General features: G+C 41.8%; 1 protein-coding gene and 1 pseudogene across 3 annotated transcripts in view; both read left to right on the top strand.

The window, feature by feature from the left end:
* The window catches only part of TTC17 (tetratricopeptide repeat domain 17), a 150,517-nt gene that overhangs the window by 7,023 nt on the left and 118,349 nt on the right, over positions 1-25,145 (top strand). For all 3 annotated transcript variants that reach the window (XM_062196281.1, XM_062196280.1, XM_062196282.1), the window contains exon 2: positions 17,470-17,559. In XM_062196281.1, coding sequence (XP_062052265.1) covers positions 17,470-17,559 — 90 coding nt within the window. The remainder of the gene's footprint in view (positions 1-17,469; positions 17,560-25,145) is intronic.
* On the top strand, positions 20,088-23,114 carry LOC133764838 (eukaryotic translation initiation factor 3 subunit J-like; annotated as a pseudogene).

Here is a 25,145-nt window from a genome sequence, read left to right as displayed (position 1 = left end):
CAAAAAGGAAGACCTTTCTCTCTGTCTCTCTCACTATCCACTCTGCCTATCAAAAACAAACAAACAAACAAAAAAAACAAATGACTGACGTTAAGGGACTATGTGAAGTAATAAAGTGAAGCTCCCCCCCCCCCCCAACTCCTCAGGGAAAACTATCTTTTTCACAGTTTGGAACACGTTCCAGGATATGGTCTGTATTATTCCATTTCTTTTCCCGTTGCTATGAGGCAATACCTGAAGCTGTGTGCTTTATAAAGAGAAGGCAGCCGTTACTTAGCCCAGAGTTCAGATGCCTGTGTTCCAGAGTGCCTGACGGCAGTTCCTGACTCCAGCTTCCCACCAAGCAGAACCTGGGAGGTAGCAGTGACGGCTGAAGTTCTTGGGTCTCTGCATGCGGGAGAGCTGGATTGTGTTCCAGGATCCTGGCACAGGCCGATGGTCACTGCAGGCATCTGGGAAATGAAACAGCAGATGAAGTGTGCTCTCTCTGTGCCTGTCTCTAAAATACATACATACATACATTAAAAAAAAAAAAAAAAGAGGCTTACTTAGCTGACAGTTTTAGAGACAAAGTTCAAAATCAGGCGTGGCCCTGTTTGGCCTCTGGCATGGCCCTGTTTGGCCTTTTGGTGAGGACTCTCCTGGCTTATCAGGGCATGGTGCATGGCATCATGGTGTGAATGTATGTGAAAGGGAGAGGGCCATTGGCAAATCAGGAAGCCAGGGGCTGGGGAGGTACTGTCTTCTCTTTGTAATAACTCACTTTTAAAAAAAAAAAAAAGATTTATTTATTTCTTTGAAAGTTGGAGTTACACAGAGAGAGAAGGAGAGGCAGAGAGAGAGAGAGGTCTTCCATCCACTGGTTCACCCCCTAATTGGCTGCAACAGCTAGAGCTGCGCCAATCCGAAACCAGGAGCCAGGAGTTACTTCCGGGTCTCCCACACAGGCGCAGGGTCCTATGGACTTGGACCATCTTCTGCTTTCTGAGGCCATAGCAGAGAGCTGGATGGGAAGTAGAGCAGCCGGGACTCAAACCAGACCCCCATATGGGATGCCAGCACTGCAGACGGCAGCTTTACCCACTACGCCACAGCATCAGCCCCAATAATCTACTTTTTTGAGAGCTTAGATCCTATGAGGGCTGCCTTAATCCCATCCAAGGGCAGTGGCCTCTATGGCTTAATTACCTCCCATGAGGCCCTACCTCTTAAGGGTTCTGCCACCCTCACATTGCTGCACAGAGGACCAAGCTTCTAGCATGTGAACCCTTGGGGACTAACCACATCTAAACCATAGCATGGTCCATATATATATATTTTTTTTAAGATTTATTTATTTGAAAGGCAGAGTTACAGAGAGGCAGAGGCAGAGGCAGAGGCAGAGGCAGAGAGAGAGAGAGAGAGAGAGATCTTCCATTCGCTGGTTCACTCCCTAAATGGCCACAATGGCCAGAGCTGGGCCAATCCATAGCCAGGAGCCAGGAGCTTCTTCCAGACCTCCCAGGTGGGTTCAGGGGCCCTGGGACATCTGCTGCTGCTTTCCCAGACTATAGCAGAGAGATGGATCAGAAGTGAAGCTTCTGGGACCCAAACCAGCGCACATATGGGATGCCGGCACTGCAGGTGGCAGCTTTACCTGCTACGCCACAGTGCCAGCCCCTTGGTCTAAATTCTTTAGCACGTCTTATGACCTGGCCTTTCCTTCTCTCTAGGTTTATCTCTGGTTGTCCTTGAGTGTCCCACCCTTCCTTCAGAATAACATACACATACCACTGGTGACCATACTTAGCTTTTGTGAGTGGCACCCAAATATGCTGTGTTCTCACCTGCTTTTGGGTCTTTGAATGTGTTGTTCTTTCCCCAAAACCAGTATGCTTTCTCAGTGATGCTTCCATGATGCCCAGATAAGCTGTAGTTTCTTTGTGCTTTTACAGCCCTGAGTCTGTATCATTTACCACGCCATGCTATGTCTATTAGGAAAATTCTCTACTGTAAAAATACTGTATATTCCCTGGAGTTGGCTATATCCATCTCAATCTTTAGCATGTCTCACACTGCCAAAGCAAATTATCTTTTGACTGGGTGATGGGAACACATTTGAGAAGTGGTTTCTGCTGTTTAGGAATTCACCATTGTCTGACTGAAGCTGCCCACTAGTGTGATAATCATCTGGCCCCTAGCTTACAGAAAGCCTCAATCTTCTGGATGATCTTTAAAGCTCCAAGTAGTACAGCTGCCACTTGCAATGCTGGCATCCCATATCAGAGTGCCAGTTCAAGGCCTGGCTACTCCACTTTCACTCCAGCTTCCTGTTAATGCACCTGGGAAGGCAGTGGATGATGGCTCAAGTGCCTGGGCCGTTGCCATCCATGTGGGAGACCTAGATGGAGTTCCTGGCTCCAAGCTTTGGCCTGGCCCAGCCCTCGCTGTTGCATGCAGCCATTTGGGGAGTGAACCACAGGTGGAAGATCTCCATCTCTCCCTCTCTCTGTCTCTCTCTCTGCCTTTCAAATCAATCAATCATTTAAAGCTCAGAGTAACTCACCAGTGAATCAGCCCTTAGGCCCTCAGAAAAGGTGCACAGAAGGTGAGAACTGTAACTTGAGAGATCCCTCCTGCCTGTTTGCTGTGGCCAGATTTGCTGTGCAAAAGAAATCATCCTTTTTGTTGCTGATGTTACATCTAAATGGTCAACTTTATTGATCAGACATCAAAAAGTATGAAGAGCCGGCGCCGTGGCTCAACAGGCTAATCCTCCGCCTTGCGGCGCCGGCACACCGGGTTCTAGTCCCGGTCGGGGCACCGATCCTGTCCCGGTTGCCCCTCTTCCAGGCCAGCTCTCTGCTGTGGCCAGGGAGTGCAGTGGAGGATGGCCCAAGTGTTTGGGTCCTAAACCCCATGGGAGACCAGGATAAGCACCTGGCTCCTGCCATCGGAACAGCGCGGTTCGCCGGCCGCAGCGTGCCGGCCGCGGCGGCCATTGGAGGGTGAACCAACGGCAAAAGGAAGACCTTTCTCTCTGTCTCTCTCTCACTGTCCACTCTGCCTGTCAAAAAAAAAAAAAAAAAAGTATGAAGAAACAAAAGGAGGTCAGAAAAAAAAAATCTGGAAAGGCAGAGGCGTGGTAGCTGAGAAGTGGCAGCTGGGCTGTGGAGGGGGATTAGCATCAGCTGTGGGGCTCAGCAGTTGTTACAGCATGGAAGCGGCACTGGAGGAAGGGAACAGAAGGCGTTCTGACAGTGAGGAATGAGAGGGCTTGCCAGCAGCTCAGGTCAAAAATTAGAACAGCTTTGCACTCCCGAATGCCAGGGAGCAGGGAGTGAGCAGTACCTGCACCTCTGCTGTGCTCCGTGACGGCAGAAGCAAAACGAGAACCAAGGGGATTTCTGCTGTGAGCGTGGCTCTTTCATAGCCAGACTCCCAGGAAGGGTCCTTGTGCTCGCACACCCTCTGCCCTGTCCCATTCTCTCATAAACCCTTCCCAATCTGTCTGTCATCCCTACAGTTCTTGTCAGAATACCCAAAGCCTGCCTGGTTGCCAGTTTCGGTTCTCTGTAATCTTACTTCACTTCTGAGCTCCCCAGCATTTGTCCCCATACCTCAAACTATTCTCTTCCATGGTTGCCAGGACATAAGCTCCTGGTTGTTCTTCTGAAGCCCTGGCCACGGCTTCCCTCTCTCTTCTGCTGAATGCCTCTTTCGTTGGTGAGTCCTGACTGTTGATGACCCCCTTCTCTTCTGTCTGACCTGTGCTCCCCAGATGCTCCTAGGCAATCTCATGGCATAGAATACCATATGTAGTTGGAGAATCTACCAATCGTATCTGCAGTCCCAGCTGCTCCTGGAGCTCAGCTTGTATGAGGGTACTTCAAAATGTTGGTGGGGAAATAACATTAAAAGATAGCCGGCGCCGTGGCTTAACAGGCTAATCCTCCGCCTTGCGGCGCCGGCACACCGGGTTCTAGTCCCGGTTGGGGCGCCGGATTCTATCCCGGTTGCCCCTCTTCCAGGCCAGCTCTCTGCTGTGGCCCGGGAAGGCAGTGGAGGATGGCCCAAGTGCTTGGGCCCTGCACCCGCATGGGAGACCAGGAGAAGCACCTGGCTCCTGGCTTCGGATCAGCGAGATGCGCTGGCCGCAGCGGCCATTGGAGGGTGAACCAACGGCAAAAAGGAAGACCTTTCTCTCTCTGTCTGTCTCTCTCACTGTCCACTCTGCCTGTCAAAAAAAAAAAAAAAAAAAAACAAAACACAACATTAAAAGATAAATTTAAAGAACCTTGAGATCCAAGTATAGTTTTGTAATACTTCTTGAAGACCTCACATATATCCACCTGACTGCTGAACATCTCCACTTAGCTGTCTCATAGACATCAAAAATGCATTTTATCCTAAACTCCTGATTTTTCACTCTATCAAACTATTTCCCCCTGTTTACCAGATTGCTGAGGTCCAAAATCTTAGCAGCATTTTTGCTTTTTCTTTATCTCACATCTCATACCTAACCTAGCAATCACCTGTCCACTTTACTTCTGAAATGTATCTCAAGTCCAGCCTTGACTTTCCACCTCTACTTCTGCAGGCCTAGTCCAGCTACCTTCCTCTCTGTCCCAAACCTATACAGCAGCTTCCTAACAGGTGCCCGTGCATCCACTTTGCCCTCAGACAGTCTCTTCTACCCAGGGCAGCTAAAGTGATTTTTTTTTTTTTTTTTATCTGTTTAAGAGAGTTACAGAGAGAGGGAGAGACGGAGAGGTCTTCCATCCACTCCCCAAAATGGCCACAGTGGTCAGAGCTGGGCTGATCTGAAGCCAGGAACCAGGAGCTTCTTCTGGGTCTCCCACATGGGTGCAGGGACCCAAGCACTTGGGCCATCTTCCACTGTTTTCCCAGGTCGTTAGTAGAGAGCTGGATCAGAAGTGGAACAGCTGGGACTCAAACCGGCGCCTGTATGGAATGCTGGTGACTCAGACAGAGGCTTAACCTACTGTGTCACAGCGCCCACCCCCATGAGTGTAACTTTTGAAAATAACTAAGGAGGTTTTTATTTATTTATTTATTTATTTTTTACATTTTTGTATTTTATATAGTCATAGAATGGAAGTGACTATAATTTAGGATAGCAACAGATGAGTTTGGTATTAAAAACAATTTAGGGGCAGGCATTTGGCACAGCAGTTAAAACACCACTTGGGATGCCTGCGTCCCATATTTGAGTTCGCACATTCTGTTCTCAGCTTCGTTTCCATTCTGGCTTCCTTCCAATGTGTACCCCAGGTGACAGCAGGGGGTGATGCAAGTAGTTGAGTCCCTGTCACCCCTGTGAGAGACCTGGATTGAGTTCTCATCTCCCAGCTTCCACCTAGCTCAGGCTTGGCTGTTGTGAGCATTTGGGGAATAAACCAGGATATGGAAAATCAATCTCTCTCTCTCTTTCCCTCTCCTTCTCCCTCTCCCTCTCCCTCTCCCTCGCTTTCTGCCTTTCAAGTAAAATGAAAATAACTAAAAAAATGTTTGAGAGAAGAAAAATAAGTCTTTTCTATAAAATTTAGTATTCTTCATGAACATCATACAAGTGTTTTCATATTTGTTATCATTTTATCCTAGTATAAACCCTGTGAAGTACTGAAGAAAGAAAGTTAGGCTGAGTGTGGTTAAACTCCTTGCCGAAGGCTATGCAGGTAGGAAGTGGCAAAGGGTAACTCAAGCCCAGATTTAATGATTCTAAACCCTGTTCTCTATTCTGCAGTTCTAAACATTGCTACCAAAGAGGGGATAGTAGTTTTATCTGTAGAAGATAAAAAGGTATTTCTGGCCGGCGCCGCGGCTCAATAGGCTAATCCTCCGCCTTGCGGCGCCAGCACACCAGGTTCTAGTCCCAGTGGGGGTGCTGGATTCTGTCCCGGTTGCCCCTCTTCCAGGCCAGCTCTCTGCTGTGGCCCAGGAGTGCGGTGGAGGATGGCCCAAGTCCTTTGGCCCTGCACCCGCATGGGAGACCAGGAGAAGCACCTGGCTCCTGGCTTCGGATCAGCGCGGTGCGTCAGCTGTGGCGGCCATTGGAGGGTGAACCAATGGCAAAGGAAGACCTTTCTCTCTATCTCTCTCTCACTGTCCACTCTGCCTGTCCAAAAAAAAAAAAAAAAAAAAAAAGTATTTCTTTTTTATCTTTCTGTAGTTTTATCTGTAGAAGAAATATTCATCAAAATAAAAGGGTTTTTGTTTTTGTTTTTTTCATTTTTCTTTTAAGATTGTTTTATTTGAAAGGCAGAGAGAAATTTCCCATTCAGTGGTTTCCTTCCCAAATGTCTGCAGCAGCCAGGACTGGGCCAGGCCAAAGAGGAGCCTGACACTTAGTCCAGGTCTCTCATGTGATTGGCAGGAACCTACCTACCTGAACCTGCCTGCTGCCTCCCACAATGCACATTAGCAGAAGCTGGAATGGAGAGTGGAGCTGGGACTTGAACCCAGGCACTGCAATAGAGAATAAAGGCATCCCTGGGGCCGGTGCTGTGGCGTGGTGGGTAGAGCCGCCACCTGCAGTGCCGGCATCCCATATGGTCACCACTGTGGGTCCGGCTGCTCCACTTCTGATCCAGCTCTCTGCTATGGCTCAGGAAAGCAGTAGAAGATGGCCCAAGGCCTTGGGGCCCTGCACCTGCATGGGAGACCCAGAGGGAGCTCCTGGCTTCGGATTGGCGTAGCTCCGGCCATTGTGGCCAATTAGGGCGTGAACCAGTGGATGGAAGACCCCCCCCCCCTTTCTCTGCCTCTCCTCTATGTAGCTCTGCCTTTCAAATAAATAAATCTTAAAAAAAAAAAAAAAAAAAAGACATCCCAAGTAGTGTATTAACTGCTACACCAAACACCTGTCCTTCAGGTGTTTTTGTTTTTGTTTTTTATTTGCTTTGTCTTTAAAGATTTACTTATTTATTTGAAAGTCAGTTATGCAGAGAGATAGGTCTTTCATCTGCTGGTTCACTCCCCAGTTGGCCACAACAGCCGGAACTGCGCCAATCCGAAGCCAAGAGCTTCCTCTGGGTCTTCCCACATGGGTGCAGGGGCCCAAGGACTTGGACCATCTTCTGCTGCTTTCCCAGGCCTTAGCAAAGTGCTGAATCGAAAATGGAACAGCTTGGGGAGTTGAACCGGTGCTCATGTGTGATGCTGGCACTGCAGGCGGTGGCTTCACCCACTATGCTACAGTGCTGGCCCCAATCTTTTGGTTTTATAATTTAGTTAAAAACTGTAACATACATAATTATTGTTGAAAAGTATTTTTTCCCCAAACTACTCAGCCTGTTATAAAATGAAAAAAGAAAGTTTTGTGACTACCACAGCACTTCTGGACATAGTCACAGTAAACTGTTTCTTGTGTCTTCTTCCTGAAAGTTTCTGTGTATTTGCAGACTTTTAAACACACAACCAGGAACATTTATCTCATGGTCACCTGATAAATAAGACTTCTTCCAAGTTTCCCTCTTGGCTGCAGGGGTGCAAGCACTTGGGCCATCTTCTGCTTTCCCAGGCCATAGCAGCAAGTTGGATCAGAAATGGAGTGGAGCAGTCAGGACTCGAACCGGCACCCATATGGGCTGCTGGCACCACAGGTGGAGGCTTAACCCACTATACCACATTGCCGACCCAATATAGACATCTGTGATGTCAGAAATACTAGTCTGTTGAATGGCTAGTCTGTGAATTATTTAGTCTCCTGGTGGCAGACATTTAGTTTTCAGGTTTTTACTGTTACAGCATGTATACATCACTGCATGCTTCTCTGAGTGTGTGAAATAAAACTTTAGAGGTGGAGTTACCTGGTTCACAGAATGCATTTTACTTAGTTTTCCTAGATATTACCAAATTGCCTTCCTAAAAAACTGCATCAGGAGTGTTTGAAAATGTCCTGCAAAATTTAGGATACATAAAACCCTTGTTCCTAATCTGATTCTAGTGAGAGACCACTTATCCTTTGCTCTTATATAAACAAGGGGATGGCCATCAGTCAGAGTAAGAGCAAAAGAGAAACTTCGGTTTGGTTTTGTCTTTGTAAAAAAATTAAACCTTTTCATTAATGTTTATTTTACGCTTTGTGGGAGTACAGTAGAAGAGATGAGTCGTGCTGATTTCTTTTTGCTCCACAGTTGATACCACTTATGTTTTGATGAGTAATCAGGCTGAACTGGATTCAGTTATCTCTTTTTTTAGAGCAGGGATTTCCAGCATGAAATACCAAATAATTCCCTGGATTTTGAGTTTGTCACCACCTGAGTGATGATAAAGCTGTTAAGGTTCAATTTCTGACACTGACATTAGTGTCCATCCTCCAGTACATGGCTAACCCATTTCAAGCTCACACCTGTTTTATTCATCACCGTAATGCCTGGGATTATGGCTGGTACTTACTGGGTGCTCCTAATAGTTTACTACTGCTGTTATAAAAAAAAATTACGAGAAACTTAGTGGCTTAAAACAAGACAGATTTATTGTGTCTCAGCATGTTGGTTAGGAGTCCAACTCATTCCTCCCAAGGCCAGGATCAAGAAAGAGGACAGCAGAAGAGAGTTCATTTTCTTACCTTTTCCAGTTGCTAGCAGATGCACGCCTCTTGGTCCCCTTTTCTTTCATCTTCAAAGCCAGCAATCTTGCATCCCTCTGACCTTTCTTCCTTAGTCACGTCACGTCCCTGTCTTTGTTGTTGTCTACTTTTAAGTCTGTGTGATTATACTGGACCCACCTGTTAATCCAGGTTATGCTCTATTTAATTCAGATAATATGATTAGTGACCTTAATCATATTGACGTCTTTATTTTTTAAGATTTATATTTATTTACTTATTTGAGAAGCAGTTACAGATAGAGAGAGGGAGAGACAGAGAGATCTTTCATCCCCTGGTTTACTTCCCAAATGGCTGCAGTGGCCAGAGCTGGGTCAATCCAAAGCCAGGAGCTTCTTCCGGGTCTCCCACGTGAGTGCAGGGGCCCAAGCACTTGAGCCATCTTCCACTGCTTTCTCAGGCCATTAGCAGGGAGCTGGATTGGAAGTGTGGAGCAGCCAGGACTGGTTCCCATGTGGGATGCTGGCACAGCAGGCAGAGGCTTAATCTACTGGCACCGCAGCGTAGCCCGGTGTTGACATCTTTAATTCCCTTTTGCCATGTGACATGTATTCACTAGTCCTGAGGAGTAAGACATGGATGTCTTTGTTGGGTCATTACTCTGCCTGTCACTGTGCTCGATGAGTATTTGCTGCTAAAGCTAGAGTCATTTCTGAGTCACAGGCACAGCAGCTCTCTGTGCACAGCTGCATTATCTCTGTGTGTACAAGAATATCATGGTGTCCACAGCAGGCAAGAGAACACGACCCTTGTGTACTGATCCATTGCTTCACTTTCTTAGTTGCAGATTGTCTGTTGTATTCGTTATGTTACTTGTATATTTCCTGGTGGCATAAACTAGAAAATGGAAGCTGATAGCACTTTTATAAGGTGTTCATTTGTTGCTCCTGTTGAAAATGGTTGTTAACTTGCCTATCAGGACAATGGTGATGGCTTGATGTAAACGTTCTTATAGAATTGGTTGCAACATTGTAAATGTTCAAATCTAGAGAATTGCTGTAGGGTATCCTTCACTTAACCTCAACTGCGGGTGCATATTTTCAACAGTCTTCCAAAAACCATGAAAATGAGAAGGCAAACGCTTTGAGCATGAAACTTTAAAAAATAGTGATATGGGACATAAGGCTTTGAAAATTGGTGGGATGCTCAGGATTTAGTGGTTTTGTTTATTTAAAGTTTGCTTTTAATTTTGATGACTTGGTATTCTGACAAAACGGAGACTGGTTTTTAATTTCTCAGTAAAATGCTATAGGTAAATGAGTACCTAGCAGCAGAAAGTCACCTTTGACCAAAGCCCTTGCAAAGCCCCGACAGTTTGTGATGATAGTGTTTTACTGATCTCACACAATCAAGTGTTTCTAATGAAGGATTCGTTTATCCGACACATTAAAGTTTTGACATCCTAGACAGGAGCCCACGTGAGTCCCCCTCCAGAGCTGAGGTGGTGCTGGTGTTTTATGAATTTGGACCTCTCTAAACCTGGGAGAAGGTGCTCAAGTCCATGGTGGTTAGACGTGAATCCTGAAGACAGAGTTGCAGGTACAGCGTCTGTAACAACTTCTCTGCCTTGCTCCTTCCAGCCCTTTGACAGACACACCTTGCTAGTGCTGTAGTGGCCATAGCGGCCAGGCAGGAGCCACAGACAGAAGGAATCCTTGGGCAGTCATTTGCAAATGACAGTGATCTGGCTTAGACAGTAAGGGCAAAACTCCGTGTGGAGAACCAGAATAGACACAGAAGGCATTGATTGCATCTTGTAGGCGTTCTGCCTGGCTTCACATCTGTGAGAGGCTTTTTTATCTATGGATAGTTGAGGGGAGGCTACAAGATTGTTCTTCAGACCTGAGTTTATACTTGTCAATACAGTAAGACATGTCGCATAGTTTTCTAAGGTTCATGTTAACAAGAGGACCTGTACTCACTTTAAGTAAAAGAGACACTGTAAAATTAAGTAATTTCCACATTCACTATAGGAAAAGTCAGAAAGTGTAAATAAACAAGAAGAGAAGGACTCTCACCCATGGTCCTACCAATTAGAAACCACATTCTCAGTATCTGTAACGTGTCAGATTTAAAGAGAGAGGGTGAGAAAGATTTTTAGTTTAAAAAAATCTGATACAAAAAAGAAATATATATGGCCAAGAAAGAGATTAAAATGTAATTACTCTTATTTCTGTATTCCTGAGGTGTGTAGAACCTCAGCCACTGTTGGTAGGAATTTAAGTTAATTCAACTGTTCTGGAAAAAAATAGCAAAAAAACATAAATTTAAAAGTACAGTCCTTTTAACCTATCAGTTCTCTTTCTCAGAAGGAAATAATCAGACAGCTTACAAAAAAGTTTAAGTGATTCATCACAGTATTGTTAAAAGGAGAGAAACTAAAAACCTGAATTTTTATTAGTGGAAATCTAGGTAAATAACTTTAATACTAACCACTACAAATGCGGGTTATTGAGCTATTTACTGAGAAAGACATCTTATAAAATATAGGAGTGCAGAGGAAAAGCATACAATATAGTAATATATTGTTCTCATTTTGTAAAAGTATTTATCTATATAGCTGTGTGTGTGTGTGTGTGTAGAAGCTATCCTGACATGATACATATCTGATAACAGATATCTCTGAAAGTGAGATTTGAAGTAATTTTTATTTTATTCTTGATATCAGCTGTATTATATTACTTGTTTTTATAGTGATATATTTAACTTATAAAAACATTTTAAGTTGAACTTTGTTAGAATTGGGTAGCACAGGGACACAAAGGACTAACTCTCCCCTTGCTGCAGCAAACAGCTTAAGTGCTCAGAAGTAGCCACTGCTAATTTGATAAATTAACAGCTTAAAAGAAGCTTTTATCTGCCCCTTTATTTTTTTAAGATGTATTTATTTGAAAGAATCACTTCAAATTGTTTATTTATTTATTTGAAAGTCAGAATTACAGAGAGACAGAAAGATCTTCCATCCATTGGTTCACTCCCCCAAATGACCACAAAGGCCAGGGCTGGTCAGGGGTCCAAGCATTTGGATCCTCCGCTGCTCTCCAGGCACATTAGCAGGGGACTGGATAAGAAGTAGAACAGCCAGGACTTGAACTGGTGCCCACTTGGGGTGCTGGCGCTGCAGACAGTGGCTTAACCTGCTGCGCCACAGCGCCCACCCCTGTCTGCCACTTTAGAACTGGTCCCTGCCCAGGGTGAGTAAGCATTCATAGGAGAAACTGAAAGAATGGTAATTTCATTCATTGGAATATCAGACTTCAGAGGTGCAGATCAACCTGGTAGAAACAGAATGCTTTTATGGTAGTGTGAAATCTTTTATAAAGGTGGGATTTGAAAACCATAGAGATGGGAGCTTTAGAAGTCATTTAGTTGAGTCCCCGTGGCTTATAGAAGAGGACAGGTGCCTAGGGAGGGAGAAGGTGATTCCTCAAAGTCACAACCTGGTCCTAGGCCGGTACAGGACATAATTTGTTTCCCATCCTGACAGTTTAGCCACTTTACCTCCTTTCCAGGTCACTCTGAGGGGCTGATAATGCCTTAGGAGATAGAGGAGGAATATCCAACAGATGCGGCGTCAGAGTGAACATCTAGCAATCAGCAGTGTATTAAGTGCCTGAAGTGTACCCTAAAGCATATTACAGGAGAGAAAGAGGAATACATAAAAATGTTTTTGGGAGACAGAAATTATAGTAATTAAACAGTGTAATAAATATTACAGAGTGTGTGTAAAGTACTGTGGAGCTTAGGAGAAGAATGGTTACAGGAAAGAAGTGTTATCTGAGCCACATCATTTGGCTGAGACCCACACAAGTTGCCGAAGCAGCATGTGCAAAGTTACAAAGGCTCCTAAAAGAGCTGCAAACAAGGGTGAGCTTTTGGCCTCATAGTTAAGAGGCTGGTTGGGATACCCATATCCCATATCACAGTGCCAGAGTTCAAGTCCAAGTTCTGTGACGGATTCCAGCTTCCTAATAATGTTTACCCTGGAATGAATCAGGTGATGGCTCAGGTAGTTGGGTCCCTGCCACCTGGACTGAGCCTCCTGGTTTCGGTTTTGGGGAGTGAACCACCGGGTAGGAGATGCTGTGTTCATTCTTGCTCTCTATCTCTCTCTGTCTCTGACTCTCTCTCTCTCTCTCCCCCCTCCTCTCTCTTTGTCTCTGCTTCTCACACAGAAAAAATTTTTTAAAAAAAGAGCCACAGTAGTAAGAAGATGTCTTAGGCAGAGGACCTTAAGAAAGTTAAACAGAAATTTACAAATACAAAATTTACAAATGTCATCACTTCTGTATTGTAGTTCTCTTTGGAATGTTTGTGCAAATTCTAAGTGCTACAGATACAGTTTTATCCAGAGCTCAAACAGTATAACAGTGATAGGTTTTTCTTTCTTGCTGTTTCTCTGCCCCAACCCCATTCTCAGGCCACCTATGGATACAAGACTAGTCCCCACTTGCTCAGATAAAAACTTTTTTTTTTTTTTTTTGACAGGCAGAGTAGATAGTGAGAGAGAGAGAGAGAAAGAAAGGTCTTCCTTTTGCCGTTGGTTCACCCTCCAATGGCCTCTGCGGCCTGCGCATCACGCTGATCCGAAGCCAGGAGCCAGGTGCTTCTCCTGGTCTCCCATGGGGTGCAGGGCCCAAGGACTTGGGTCATCCTCCACTGCCTTCCCAGGCCATAGCAGAGAGCTGGCCTGGAAGAGGGGCAACCGGGATGGAATCTGGTGCCCCAACCGGGACTAGAACCCAGTGTGCCGGCGCCACAAGGCGGAGGATTAGCCTGTTAAGCCACGGCGCCAGCCCAGATAAAAACTCTTGACCAGAGTCTCTTCAGTTCCAGCGGACCTTGGTTGGTTAATATCTCATCTCAGAAGTAATCACCATGACACCATGACCAAGGGGAAAAAAATCCACTGACCAGGGTTTCCTAGGTAGAAAAGGAAGCAAGAGATACTTTTTCCACAAGAAGGCGAATATGGGTACTGGATAGCAAAAACTAAGCACCCACTCACTAGGGATCATTTCAGCTTTTACCTAGAGGCAAGATATTGGTGGCTTTGAAGGTTTTAATTTTTTTTCTGACATTTGATATAATATTTAAATAATCTAGAATTCTTTTTTATTATGTCTTTAGAGATTTATTTATGTATTTATTTATTTATTTGAAAGAGTTACAGAGAGGGAGACACACACACACAAACACACAGAGAGAGAGACATCTTCCATCCACTAATTAACTCCCCCCAAATTGACTTCAATGGCCAGGGCTGGGCCAGGCCAAAGCCAAGACCAGAAGCTTCATCCAGGTCTCCCACATGGGTGTAGGGCCCCAAGGACTTGGGCCATCTCCCACTGCCTTCCTAGATGCATTAGCAGGGAGCAGGATTGGAAGTAGAACACCCAGTACTTGAACCAGCGGTTGTATGGGATGCTGGCACTTCAGGTGGCAGCCTTATCTTCTACGCCACAATTCCAGGCCCAAATAATCTAGAATTCTGAATTAAAGATTAAAAATATCTGTCCTTAGTTTCTAACTTTAAAATGATTTTTTATGTTATAAAATAAAAATTATATTAATGAGGAACTGTGTGATATTTTGATACATCTGTGCATTTTATAGTGACCAATCTGGGTAAATATATTCTTTCAAGAATTTAACATTTTTTATAATGAAAACCCCTGAAATTCTATCGTCTAGTTTGTTATTTTTAATAGAGTGTGACATAATGAAAGATTTTTAAAAATATTTATTGGGGCATAGCAGGTAAAGCCACCACCTGCAGTGCTGGCATCCCATATGGGTGCCCGTTCAAGTCCCAGCTGCTCCACTTCCTATTCAGCTCTCTACTAATGTGCCTGAGAAAGAGGTAGAAGATGGCCCAAGTACTTGGGCCCCTGCATCCACATGGGAGACCTGGAAGAAGCTCCTGGCCCTGGCCCAGTTCTGGCCATTGTGGCCATTTGGCGAGTGAACTAGCGGATGGGGGATTCTCTCTCTCTCTCTCTCTCTCTCTCTCTCTCTCTCTCTCTGTAATTCTGCCTTTCAAATAAGTAAATAAAATCTTTTTAAAAAGATACAATTTATATTTTGAAAGTGGAGTTACAGAGACAGAGTGGCATTTAGAGAAAGATCTTCCATCCCCTAATTCACTCCTCAAGTGGCCACAAAACTGGGACTGGGCCAGGCTGAAGCCAGGAGACTAGAAATCTGTTTGGGTCTCCCACATGGGTGGTAGGGACCCAAGTACTTGGACTGTCTTCCACTGCTTTCCCAGGTGCCTTAGCTGGGAGCTGGACAGGAAGTGAAGCAGCAGGGACTTGAACAAGCACTCATATGGGATACTGCTATTTCAGTCATCAGCTTCACACTAGCCCCATAATGAAATACTTCATTCATCAATTTCAAATTGTTGTTGGCTGAAGGGTGTAATTTCTCATGTTGCTTTTATGTGTTTGGATGACTATTTTTTTAAAGGTACAAAAGTTTTTTGTTTTGGAGAATAAGTTGCATATGTAGGATTGAATTAATATTGGAAATGTTCAATTTCTTGTCACAAAGAGCCATTGAAAAGTTATTGACTCAAACTTGCTTTTGTAGACCATCAGAGCATTTCAGGCATGGAATGCCAAGACACTGTGGCAAAAAATGTCCTACATGAAAGATCTCTGTGAGTGAGACCCCAGTGGAAAGAAGTGACCATCGAAGAAGGGTGTACTTTTCTCTAAAGGAAGGAGAGAACTTCCATTTTGCTTATGGCCTTGTCCAAATACTGATGGAGTTTGTGTACTCAAAAGGCTTCCATAGCCCAGGCAGCTCATGTCAAGAGCCTCGGGTGGTCACTGACGTCATACATAAGAGTGGTAATTGTTGAATTAACAACAGGAGTCACTGTGCACTACTCACTCTCAATGAGGTTGTATTATGAAAGTTAACTGTAAAGCAGTTCTAAAACAGTTTTGTGTGTGTGTGTGTGCAAATTGTTGAAATCTTTACTTAGTATAGAGTTGGTCTTCTGTGTATAAAGTTAATTGGAAATGAATCTTAATGGAGAATGGGACTGGGAAGGGGAGAGGGAGGAGGAGGTAGGTGGGATTATGGGTGGTAAGGTGGGTATGGTGGGAAGAATAACTGTATTCTTAAAGTTGTACTTATGAGATTTGTATTCCTTAAAAAATAAATAAATAAACAAGAAACCATTCAATTAAAAAAAATTACAATTCCTTTACATATTGTGTATGTATTGTAGTGTATAGGCTCCACATTAACCTTCACCCCATGATATGCCTGGCTTTTAGAAGCTTCATAAACCTTCACTGGTTAAATGCATACTATAATACTTACAAAGTTGTCAAACATACCCTGTTTCTTAATTTTTTTTATAAGGAGAAGTATTCAAAAGGAGATAAATTCAAGTTGACATTTACCAATGATTATAAAATCTGAAATTTCAAGAACTTGAAGATACCTCAGTAAAAATATTTGTCAAGCTATAAATTTTCTGCAGCCAGCTTTTATCTGGCAGAGGTCCATGCCATTGCTATCACTTCAAAAAGGGAAACACAGCTGCTAGTAGACTCCCTTTCTTCTGCTAATAATTTTATCTTTGTACCTCATCCAGCTGATGTATCTTTAGTGAACTAAAAGCTTTAAGGAAATGGAAAGTATCTCTTTACAGTTGAATGTTGGCAAACCTATCTTATCCAAAAATGTTAGAACTCTGGTTACCTTGTAACTTTTTAATCTAAAACTAAGATTATACTTGAGATATTTCTCTAATGTAAATCTTTATTTGTCTCCTTTCATTCTTTTTGCCAAATATCAGGAAAACAAATTCATTAGGTTAGAATGGGAATGCCATAATCTCACATTATTTTCTTCCCCTCTCTTCCATCCTCCTCCCCATTTTTTGTTTTTTTCCAAAAACCTGGTTTAAAGGTATCTGAAAGAGTCATGTACAAACTCATTATCTCTTATGGTCTGGGGCTTCTTGGGCTTCCTTATGTGAAGCTTATATATCTGACAGCTGACTATGGCTGTTACATTTTGTACTTTATCCCATTGCATTAGACAGTGGGTCTCTCCACTCCTTTATTATGGACTTGTGTTCTTTCTAATATTTGATGCATTTAAAAGTGTTGTAGTGAGCATCCTTACATATAACTTTGTCTACTTGTTTAGGAATGTGCATAGGATCATTTCCTAGAGTTTGTTTTGCCAAATCAAAAATACGTATTTCCAACATTTTGATGTATGTTGACAGCTGACCCTCGAAACAATGAAAACACATTTATAAGCCTGTTACAATTATATGAGGGTTCATTTTCTCTACATCTGCAGCAATAGTCTCTTGATCTATTATTCCAGAGAACATGAGCTGTAAATAATATATCAGGATTACTTTATATTATCTTTGATTTATGACTCATACAAATAGCCTTCAATAATAGGTGCTGTGGCATATTTTTCTGTTAATGCTTCCAAACGTATTCAGGTATGGATTGTGCTGTCAGAACAAGACAATCACATTTCTATTATTACAGTCACATCTCTTAAGGAAGTTAATTCTTCATTCCTTGCAATATTTCTTTTTTTTGAATATTTATTATATGATCTGTCAAATCAGAGTATTTACTTCAGATTTGGATTTTATCAGACAGCTGTTGACTCTGTCATTCTCTGTCATCTATGCTAAAGTTTAACTGGGATGACTTTTGAGTTTTATTGAGTATTTGCACTGATTATAATGATTACTAGGTAATACTTTGAAGCATAATGAAGAATTTATTAATCCAAACTGACAGTAATGAAATCTTTTTATTTCTCTCTTTATTTATTACTTATTTTTGCTTACTTGCTTGCAGGTAGATTCACCAATGAACTTGAAGCATCCCCATGACTTAGTCATATTAATGAGACAAGAAACAACAGTAAACTACCTCAGAGAACTGGAGGTGAGACATGGCCCTCTGCAGTATCAAGCTGAAACCTAGTGGGTTTTGCCAGAGCTATTGTGGGCAAAGAAAAGCTAAATCATATTTCTTAAGCCTGATTCTCCTTTAGTATGTCATTTGTCTTTTAAATCTTATCAAAATGATATTTGAGCAATAGTAAGAGAAACAGACTGTCCTAATCAGAATTTGTGTCTGACTGTTGACTTGCTTATCCTTGAACAGAGTTTCTGTGTTTTAGTTTTTCCATCAAGTATCCAGCGTATGTAATCTTGGGATATTCTTAGAAGAGTTTGAGTAAAAGAAAGGTCTTGGTGGTCTAAAAAATGTAATTTTTGGTCATTCTCAAGGAGTAAAAACTATAGTCTTGCTATTGCATTCTTATGGTTGACGTGAGAAGTGTTAATCACTTCACATCTTGAAAGCCTGAAACTTTCTTTTTTTTTTTTTTTTTTTTTTTTTGACAGGCAGAGTTAGACAGTGAGAGAGAGAGAGAGACAAAGAGAAAGGTCTTCCTTTTTTTCTGTTGGTTCACCCCCAAAATGGGCGCACTGCGCCGATCCAAAGCCAGGAGCCAGGCACTTCCTCCTGGTCTCCCATGCAGGTGCAGGGCCCAAGCACTTGGCCACCCTCCACTGCCCTCCGGGGCCACAGCAGAGAGCTGGACTGGAAGAGGAGCAACCAGAACAGAACCGGCACCCCAACCGGGACTAGAACCCGGAGTGCTGGCACCACAGGCGGGAGGGTTAGCCTAGTGAGCTGCAGTGCCAGCCTAAACTGTCTTTGTTTAATAAACAAATTAAGCATAAGTTTTTACCTTTTTCTATCACTGATTTTGATAAAGTGATTTTGTTTAATAGCAAGCAGTATTGGTAATTTGAAAAACTAGTATTTTCCTCATAAAACTGCTTAAAAGTTATAATGTTAATTGAATCCAAATTTCAAGGTATAAGTTACAGAATGAGAAAACTAAATTGCAAAATCAAAGTTAGCAAACTGTTGGGAACAGTGAGTACTAATAGTAAAATCAGCCTTGAGAGCTAGAAGGAATCCAATTCCTTCCTCATTTTAGAGGTAAGAAAACAATTAGACCTAAAGACAGTGATTTTTCTAAGTTTGGAGAGCAAGATATGATAGAACCAGAAGCAACACCCATGTGTATTGCCTTGAAAGCTGGCATACCTGTTAAACCAGGTCAGTGTTAATTTTCTAGTAATGTGAAAGTCCATATTTCACTTCCATAAATTTAGGCTGGTATATTTACATATGTATGTATATATAATATGTATGTGTATACATGTGTGTACATATATATATATATACTAATAGTTATAAATACATATTTTTTAAGTTTTTGTGAATTCAGAGAGAGGAGCTTTTAGCATGTGTTAACCAGCTCCAAATAGGTACATATTTTTAGAATACGTATAGAGCTAAAAACACCTTAGCATTTTAAAAATAGCTTCTCATCAGGTTCTTACTGTTTTTATTATTTCTAAATTAAAAAATGGCAATTATTGTTAATAATAATAAACAAAAAGCATATTTATATTCATGCTTGGAAGTATGATCTGTTTTTTATTTAAACAGTGTTCAGAAAGATGTAGTGGTGTGGAAAATAGTTTTTATTTTCAGATGCATAGGCTCATTATGTTTATTGCATTCTCTGTTTTAGGAGGTAATATAATATAATATAAAGAGAAGGAGATTTAAATTAGAGCACATGTAGTGGGAAACTGCCATAACTTAATCAGTGCAGATGCAAATGAAAAATACTGATGTAGCCAATTTTTGGCTAAGATAGTATAAGAGTTTAACCTTGATGTACTCCTGCTACTTCATGTACACAGCAATGACAAGTAAAATACATATACGATGCAATAAAATAAAATGTAGCCAGGCTAAAAGTCAATATAAGAATCTTTATGAACCAGAAATGAACAGAAACACTAAATTGGGAGCATGGCTGAAGCTACAGACCTGCTGTTTCCAAGGCCAGGAACCATCAGCGATATCTAATAGTTCTCTGTGGAGTTAGGACACTGACATTTCCCTTCATGAAGAAAGAGCAGAACCAGGATTACTGCTTAAAGACGGGGGAGAGCCATCGAGTCTGGACAAAATAGCGGCAGATAAAAAAGGAACTGAATCACCCAACAATGCAGTTATTGCTTCCTGTGTTTCCCAAATATTGTCTCAGGGTACAGTACTACTTTGGGGGTAAGAACTCCAAAACTGCAAAATTCTGGGACTTGGGAATGGAATAGAACCTAGAAATGTCCACAAACGTGCTTGAGACAGGACATGGTGTTGGAGTTGTTAGAAAGAGAGGCAGAGAAAGAAGTGGTGAAAGCATACTGCAGGGCTTTTGCGTGGAGCAGTTCCAAGGATGAAGTTAACATTAGCTCTGCAGAGAAGACTGAGGGAGGCACAGGACTGGGAGGAGCTTGACTTTGCATGTTAAGTTTGAGATGCCCTTTACACACCCAAGTATAGATAGGAAGTACAGGGCTTGTTCTTCAAGCGCCGACATGGGTGAGGTCCTAAATTTGTTAAGTCACTGACAGATAGACTTAAAACCATGAGACTATATAAGCAGTTTATCTACCAAGTAGTGACAGTGTGTGGACTTCTTAGACACCAGAAAACTATGGAAGATAGCTTCAAAGTTCTAAGGGAAAATCAAACTGGAATTTCACATTGTTTTAAACTGTCATTGAAGAATGACAAGTAAAGATGTTTTCTGACCTACAAAGACAGAGTTTATTAAACACAAATGCTCACTTCAAAAAAAAAAAAACATTAAAGATGTATTTCTGCAAGAAAAAAAGTAAACTTGGTAGAAGTACATAGGATATACATGATGTTGACTTTGGAAATTCAGACTGGAATCTTTCCAATTGGAATTGGAAAGTAATGCTATAAAGGGCGTTACTAGGTAAAATCAACACTATATGGTTAGGTTAGGGCTCAGTTATTAGTTACAGCTTGTTAGATTCTTTTTTATTTTCCAAAGAAAGATAAAGTAACTAAATGAATTTAAATGGTGTGGGAAAATTTGCTGGCAAACATAGAAAAAGCATCGAGAACATTTTTGCAACTCAGGAATAGCCTTTTCAGTAGCCTGTGTTACTACTCCAAGGAGTAACCTAAAATTTGAGTTTACATGAGAAACGTTGGAAAATACCCCTTAACATCCTCACTGGGTTAATTATACTCTTGAAAGTTGAAGTGTTAAAACACAAAAAGTTGAGGCCAGCGCTGTGGTGTGGTGGGCTAAATCTCCAATTGTGGCGCCAGCATCCCATATGGGTGCCTATTCGTATCCTGGCTGCTTTTCTTCCAATCCAGTTCTCTGCTGTGGCCTAGGAAAGCAGTAGAAGATGGGCCTCTGCACCCACGTGGTAGACCCGAAAGAAGCTCCTATCTCCTGGCTTCAGACTGGCCCAACTCCAGCCGTTGCGGCTATTTGGAGAGTGAACCAGCAAATGGAAGAACTTTCTCTCTGTCTCTTTCCTTGTCTGTAACTCTACCTCTCATATAAATAAATAAAAATCTTGAAACACACACACACACACACATATACACAAAGTAAGCCAGCAATTTTTCAAAAGAGAGAATAAAATATTGTCACTTTTTGAGTACCTTTTCTTCCCCACAAGGAATCTATCTAATCAAACTACAATAAAATGTTTTCTAGTGTAATTGGTTCTCTTTGGCATTCTACATCTTTTAAGTATTTTAAAGATTATTCTAAGAGGTCTGTAGTCTTCCATTAGACTGTCAGTCCAACAAAGATTGTCAGAGACACAAAAAAGTCATTACTGCAGATCCCGCAGCCAATATTCAGAAGATATAGAGGACAGAAGAACAGTGAAATGGACTTGGAGGTACAGTCAGCAAATTCCTATAGTGGTGAACTCTACAGGACAAACAACCCAAATTAGCAAGGAAATTACAAGAGGATTTAAGCAAAGGAAATAGAGGTGCAACCAGTAAATTAAACCCAAGAAACAAATTAATCAGTTGTAATATATGTGGACCTCATGAATTCTGATCCAAGCAAACAAACTTTTTTAAAAAGAGGGGGTAAACAATTGGGAGTTTGATATTGCACAATTACTACTTTTACATGTGATGATAGTGTGGCAGTTTTATATTTTAGATCTTTTCTTTCAAAAATATACTGAAATATTTACTGATAAAAAATGAGCAAAAATAGTAAGGGCAAGCACTACAATCATAGAAATGCAATTTATAGTTTCTAAACCTGCAAATAATGAGAGGCTACAGAGGGTAGGGAGAGAATATAGAAAGTATTAACTGCAGATAGAGGACAGAAAATAGAAAAAAAAAAAAAAAGCAAAGCAAAAGAATGATGAACATCAAATGTAAAATAATATGGTTGAAATAAATCCAAAAAAACTAGCAGCCACAATAAATGCAGATTATACTCACTAATTAAAACTCATATTATCATAATATATATCTTATTTGGCCCAGCTGTATTGTACAAATAAGAAACACAGCTAACACAAAATTAGTGAGATGATAAGTGGATGGCAAAAGTGTTTACTATGGTAATGGTAAGCAAAAGAAAGCTGATATGACAGTGTTTATACAAGTCGCCAATCACTTACCTGAAACCTTTGGGACTGTATGTGTTTAGAAATATAGTTTGTTTTTGGTTTTTAATTTCAGAGATGTTCTAGGCATAGATATATTACATGCTATTTGGAACAAGGTCTGGCTCCAAACTCCATAATCAGATACATTAATATTTCTTTGGTGAAATGTATGAATATTTACACTAAGAGGAAAAAGGCTATAAGTCAATCATCTTAAAAATTAAAGCTTCCCTTCGGCACATAACACTAGGAGCAACAGTAAAAGATAAGTTACATGCTGAAAGGAGATACTTGGAATACATAAAACTAATAGAAGATGAGTTCACAGAATTACTCTTTTCATAAATTTCTGCAAAGAACTTTTTAAAAACCCTTCGGGGGAAGTGCTAACACCAGAAGAACAATTAGCAGATAAACTGCGGCTAAAGAAATTTCAGGAAGAGTCAGACCTCGAATTAGCAAAAGAACCTTTTGGTGTTAATAATACAGTTTATGGAATAGATGCTATGATCCATCTTCAAGAGAAGATTTCACAGAGTTTGGAAAGTTACTAAAAGATAAAATTACACAGTATGAAAAGTCACTACATTATGCCAGTTTTTTGGAAGCCTTAGTTCGAGATGTGTATATTTCATTGGAAATCGATGACTTGAAAAAGATTACCAATTCATTGACTGTGCTTTGCAGTGAAAAACAAAAGCAAGAAAAGCAAAGCCCAAAAAAAGAAGAAAGGTGTGGTTCCTGGAGGGGGATTAAAAACCACCATGAAAGACGATCTGGCAGGTTACGGGGGCTATGATGGAGGATATGCACAAGACTATGAAGACTTCATGTGACATTTTATCATCTTCTGCTGTCTTCTTTCTGTTGCCCACAATCCCTTCAACATGTAGCACAACTTCCTTTCCTTTCAGTTCTGCAAAATGCTACAATCAGAAGAACAAAAAAAAAAAAAAAAAAAACCTACGGAGGAAAAATGGACAGACTTGAACAGTCCATAAAGTATCATAAACATGTAGGAAACTGGTGCAGTTTTAGCCAGGTGGCCGCATGTCCCAGCTACCTGAGTCAGGCTCCACCCCCATCTTAATGGGGTTCCTGCTCCTGCTTCCCTGCCTGCCCTCAGGCGAAGTTTTAAAAGGGCCTGTTCCTGAACACATGTTCTCTTGGTTCTTTTCTCTTGGCTCTTGATCCTTCTCTGCTGTGCTCTTTGGCCTCTCTTGGCTTCTCTCCTCCTCTCATCTCTCTTCTCTCTCCTCTGTCTCTGTCTTATAGTCTCTTTCTCTCTTTTTCCTTCGCCACCCCTTCACTCTGGTCTGTTGGGTGTTCCCCAATAAACCCTTTCCCTTAAAAAAAAAAAGTATCATAAACATGCAAAAATATGTTCAATCTCATTAATGATCACATTAGTTGAGATACTCTATATTTTGTTAGAATTTATTAGCTGATGTATGCATTGGCAGCAAATAGCTCCAGACTCTCAGTGTGATTCTCTGATGCAGATGGAGACTCTGAGAAAAACAACCAGTGTCAGCCTGGTAAGGTTTCTTCTGGGAAGTGACAGTCACATGCATGGACCGAAAGAAGGCATGTGGCCAAGCCTGAAGTCGTTAGGGCAGGGGAAATAGGGCAATGGGGATGGATGCAGATCACAGGAACTGTCTTCTTGAGTAATAACTCAAAATTTCTAATGGCGTAAAATAATGAGGCCATGTTAAATGATCGTCTGGGGCTCTGTCAGGGTTCTGTCACGTGTCAGTCTGATCTAAAGCCAGAACCCAGGCTGACAGCATCCACTGTGTGGCATTGCCGTCATCAGTAACTAGGGGAAAGAACGTGGTGAAGCATATACTGACCATGAGAACTTTGCTACAAAAGGGTCTCACAGGACTTCTCCTTATGCTGGTTAGAAGCAAGTCCTGTTGCCGAAGATAATGGTGTCTAATCTTGTAAAGAGGGTAGGATGTCAGTGAATGGTAATAGTATCACAATAATGCATTCTACTGCAGTAATTACAACAAGGTGATATTCCATACCCATCATCTGGCTTCAGTTAAAAAGTATGACAAAACCAAATGTTGGTGAGATTGTGGGGATCTGAGTATTATTGTGATCATCTCAACGAATTCTGATTATTGTAAGCACTATGAAAAGCAGGGTAACAACATCAAAATAACCGAAAATGTGCATCCCATTTGATGCATATTTTTTTACCCCTGTTAGAACTTTTATATATCTGTACAAGGAGCTATTTTTAAGAAAATATTTACTTATTTCAAAGGCAGATTTAGAAAGAGAGAAAGAGACTTTCCATCCCCTTGTTCACTCCCCAAATGGCTGCAACGACCGGACCTGGGCCAGTCTGAAGCCAGGAGCTAGGAGCTTCCTCTGGGTGTCCCATGTGGGTGCAAGAGCTATTAAAAGACTTATGGCAGCATTTTCAATGGCAAATATATAAAAGCAACCTAGATATTTTCAAGAAAGTGGATCAATACACATTTTAAAAAGATTTATTTATTTATTTAAAAGAGTTATAAAGAGAGGAAGTGACAGATCTTTCTGTTGGTCCACTCCTCAGTTGGCCACAACAGCCAGTGCTTGGCCAAGCCAAAGTCAGGAGCCAGGAGTTTCATGCAGGTCTCTCATATGGGTGGCAGGGGCCCAAGTATTTGGGCCATCTTCTACTGTTTTCTTTCCAGGCCTTTAGCAGAGAGTTGGATTGGAGTGGAGCAGCTGGGGGTGAGCCAACGCCCATATGGGATTCCTGTGTTGCAGATGGCAGCTTTACCTACTACACCACAAAGCTGGTCCCAATAAATACATTTTTATACAGCCATTAATATAAAAAATTTAGAGATGTACTGGCCAATGTAGATAAATCTCAAGAACATAGGAAATTGGCTGGCACCGCAGCTCACTTGGCTAATCCTCCTCCTGCGACGGTGGCACCCCGGGTTCTAG

The sequence above is a fragment of the Lepus europaeus genome, chromosome 7 (genome assembly GCF_033115175.1).
Source record: "Lepus europaeus isolate LE1 chromosome 7, mLepTim1.pri, whole genome shotgun sequence".
NCBI lineage: Eukaryota > Metazoa > Chordata > Mammalia > Lagomorpha > Leporidae > Lepus > Lepus europaeus.
The sequence above is the reverse complement of the archived record's forward strand: the minus strand, read 5'-3'. Positions and strand labels throughout refer to the sequence as shown.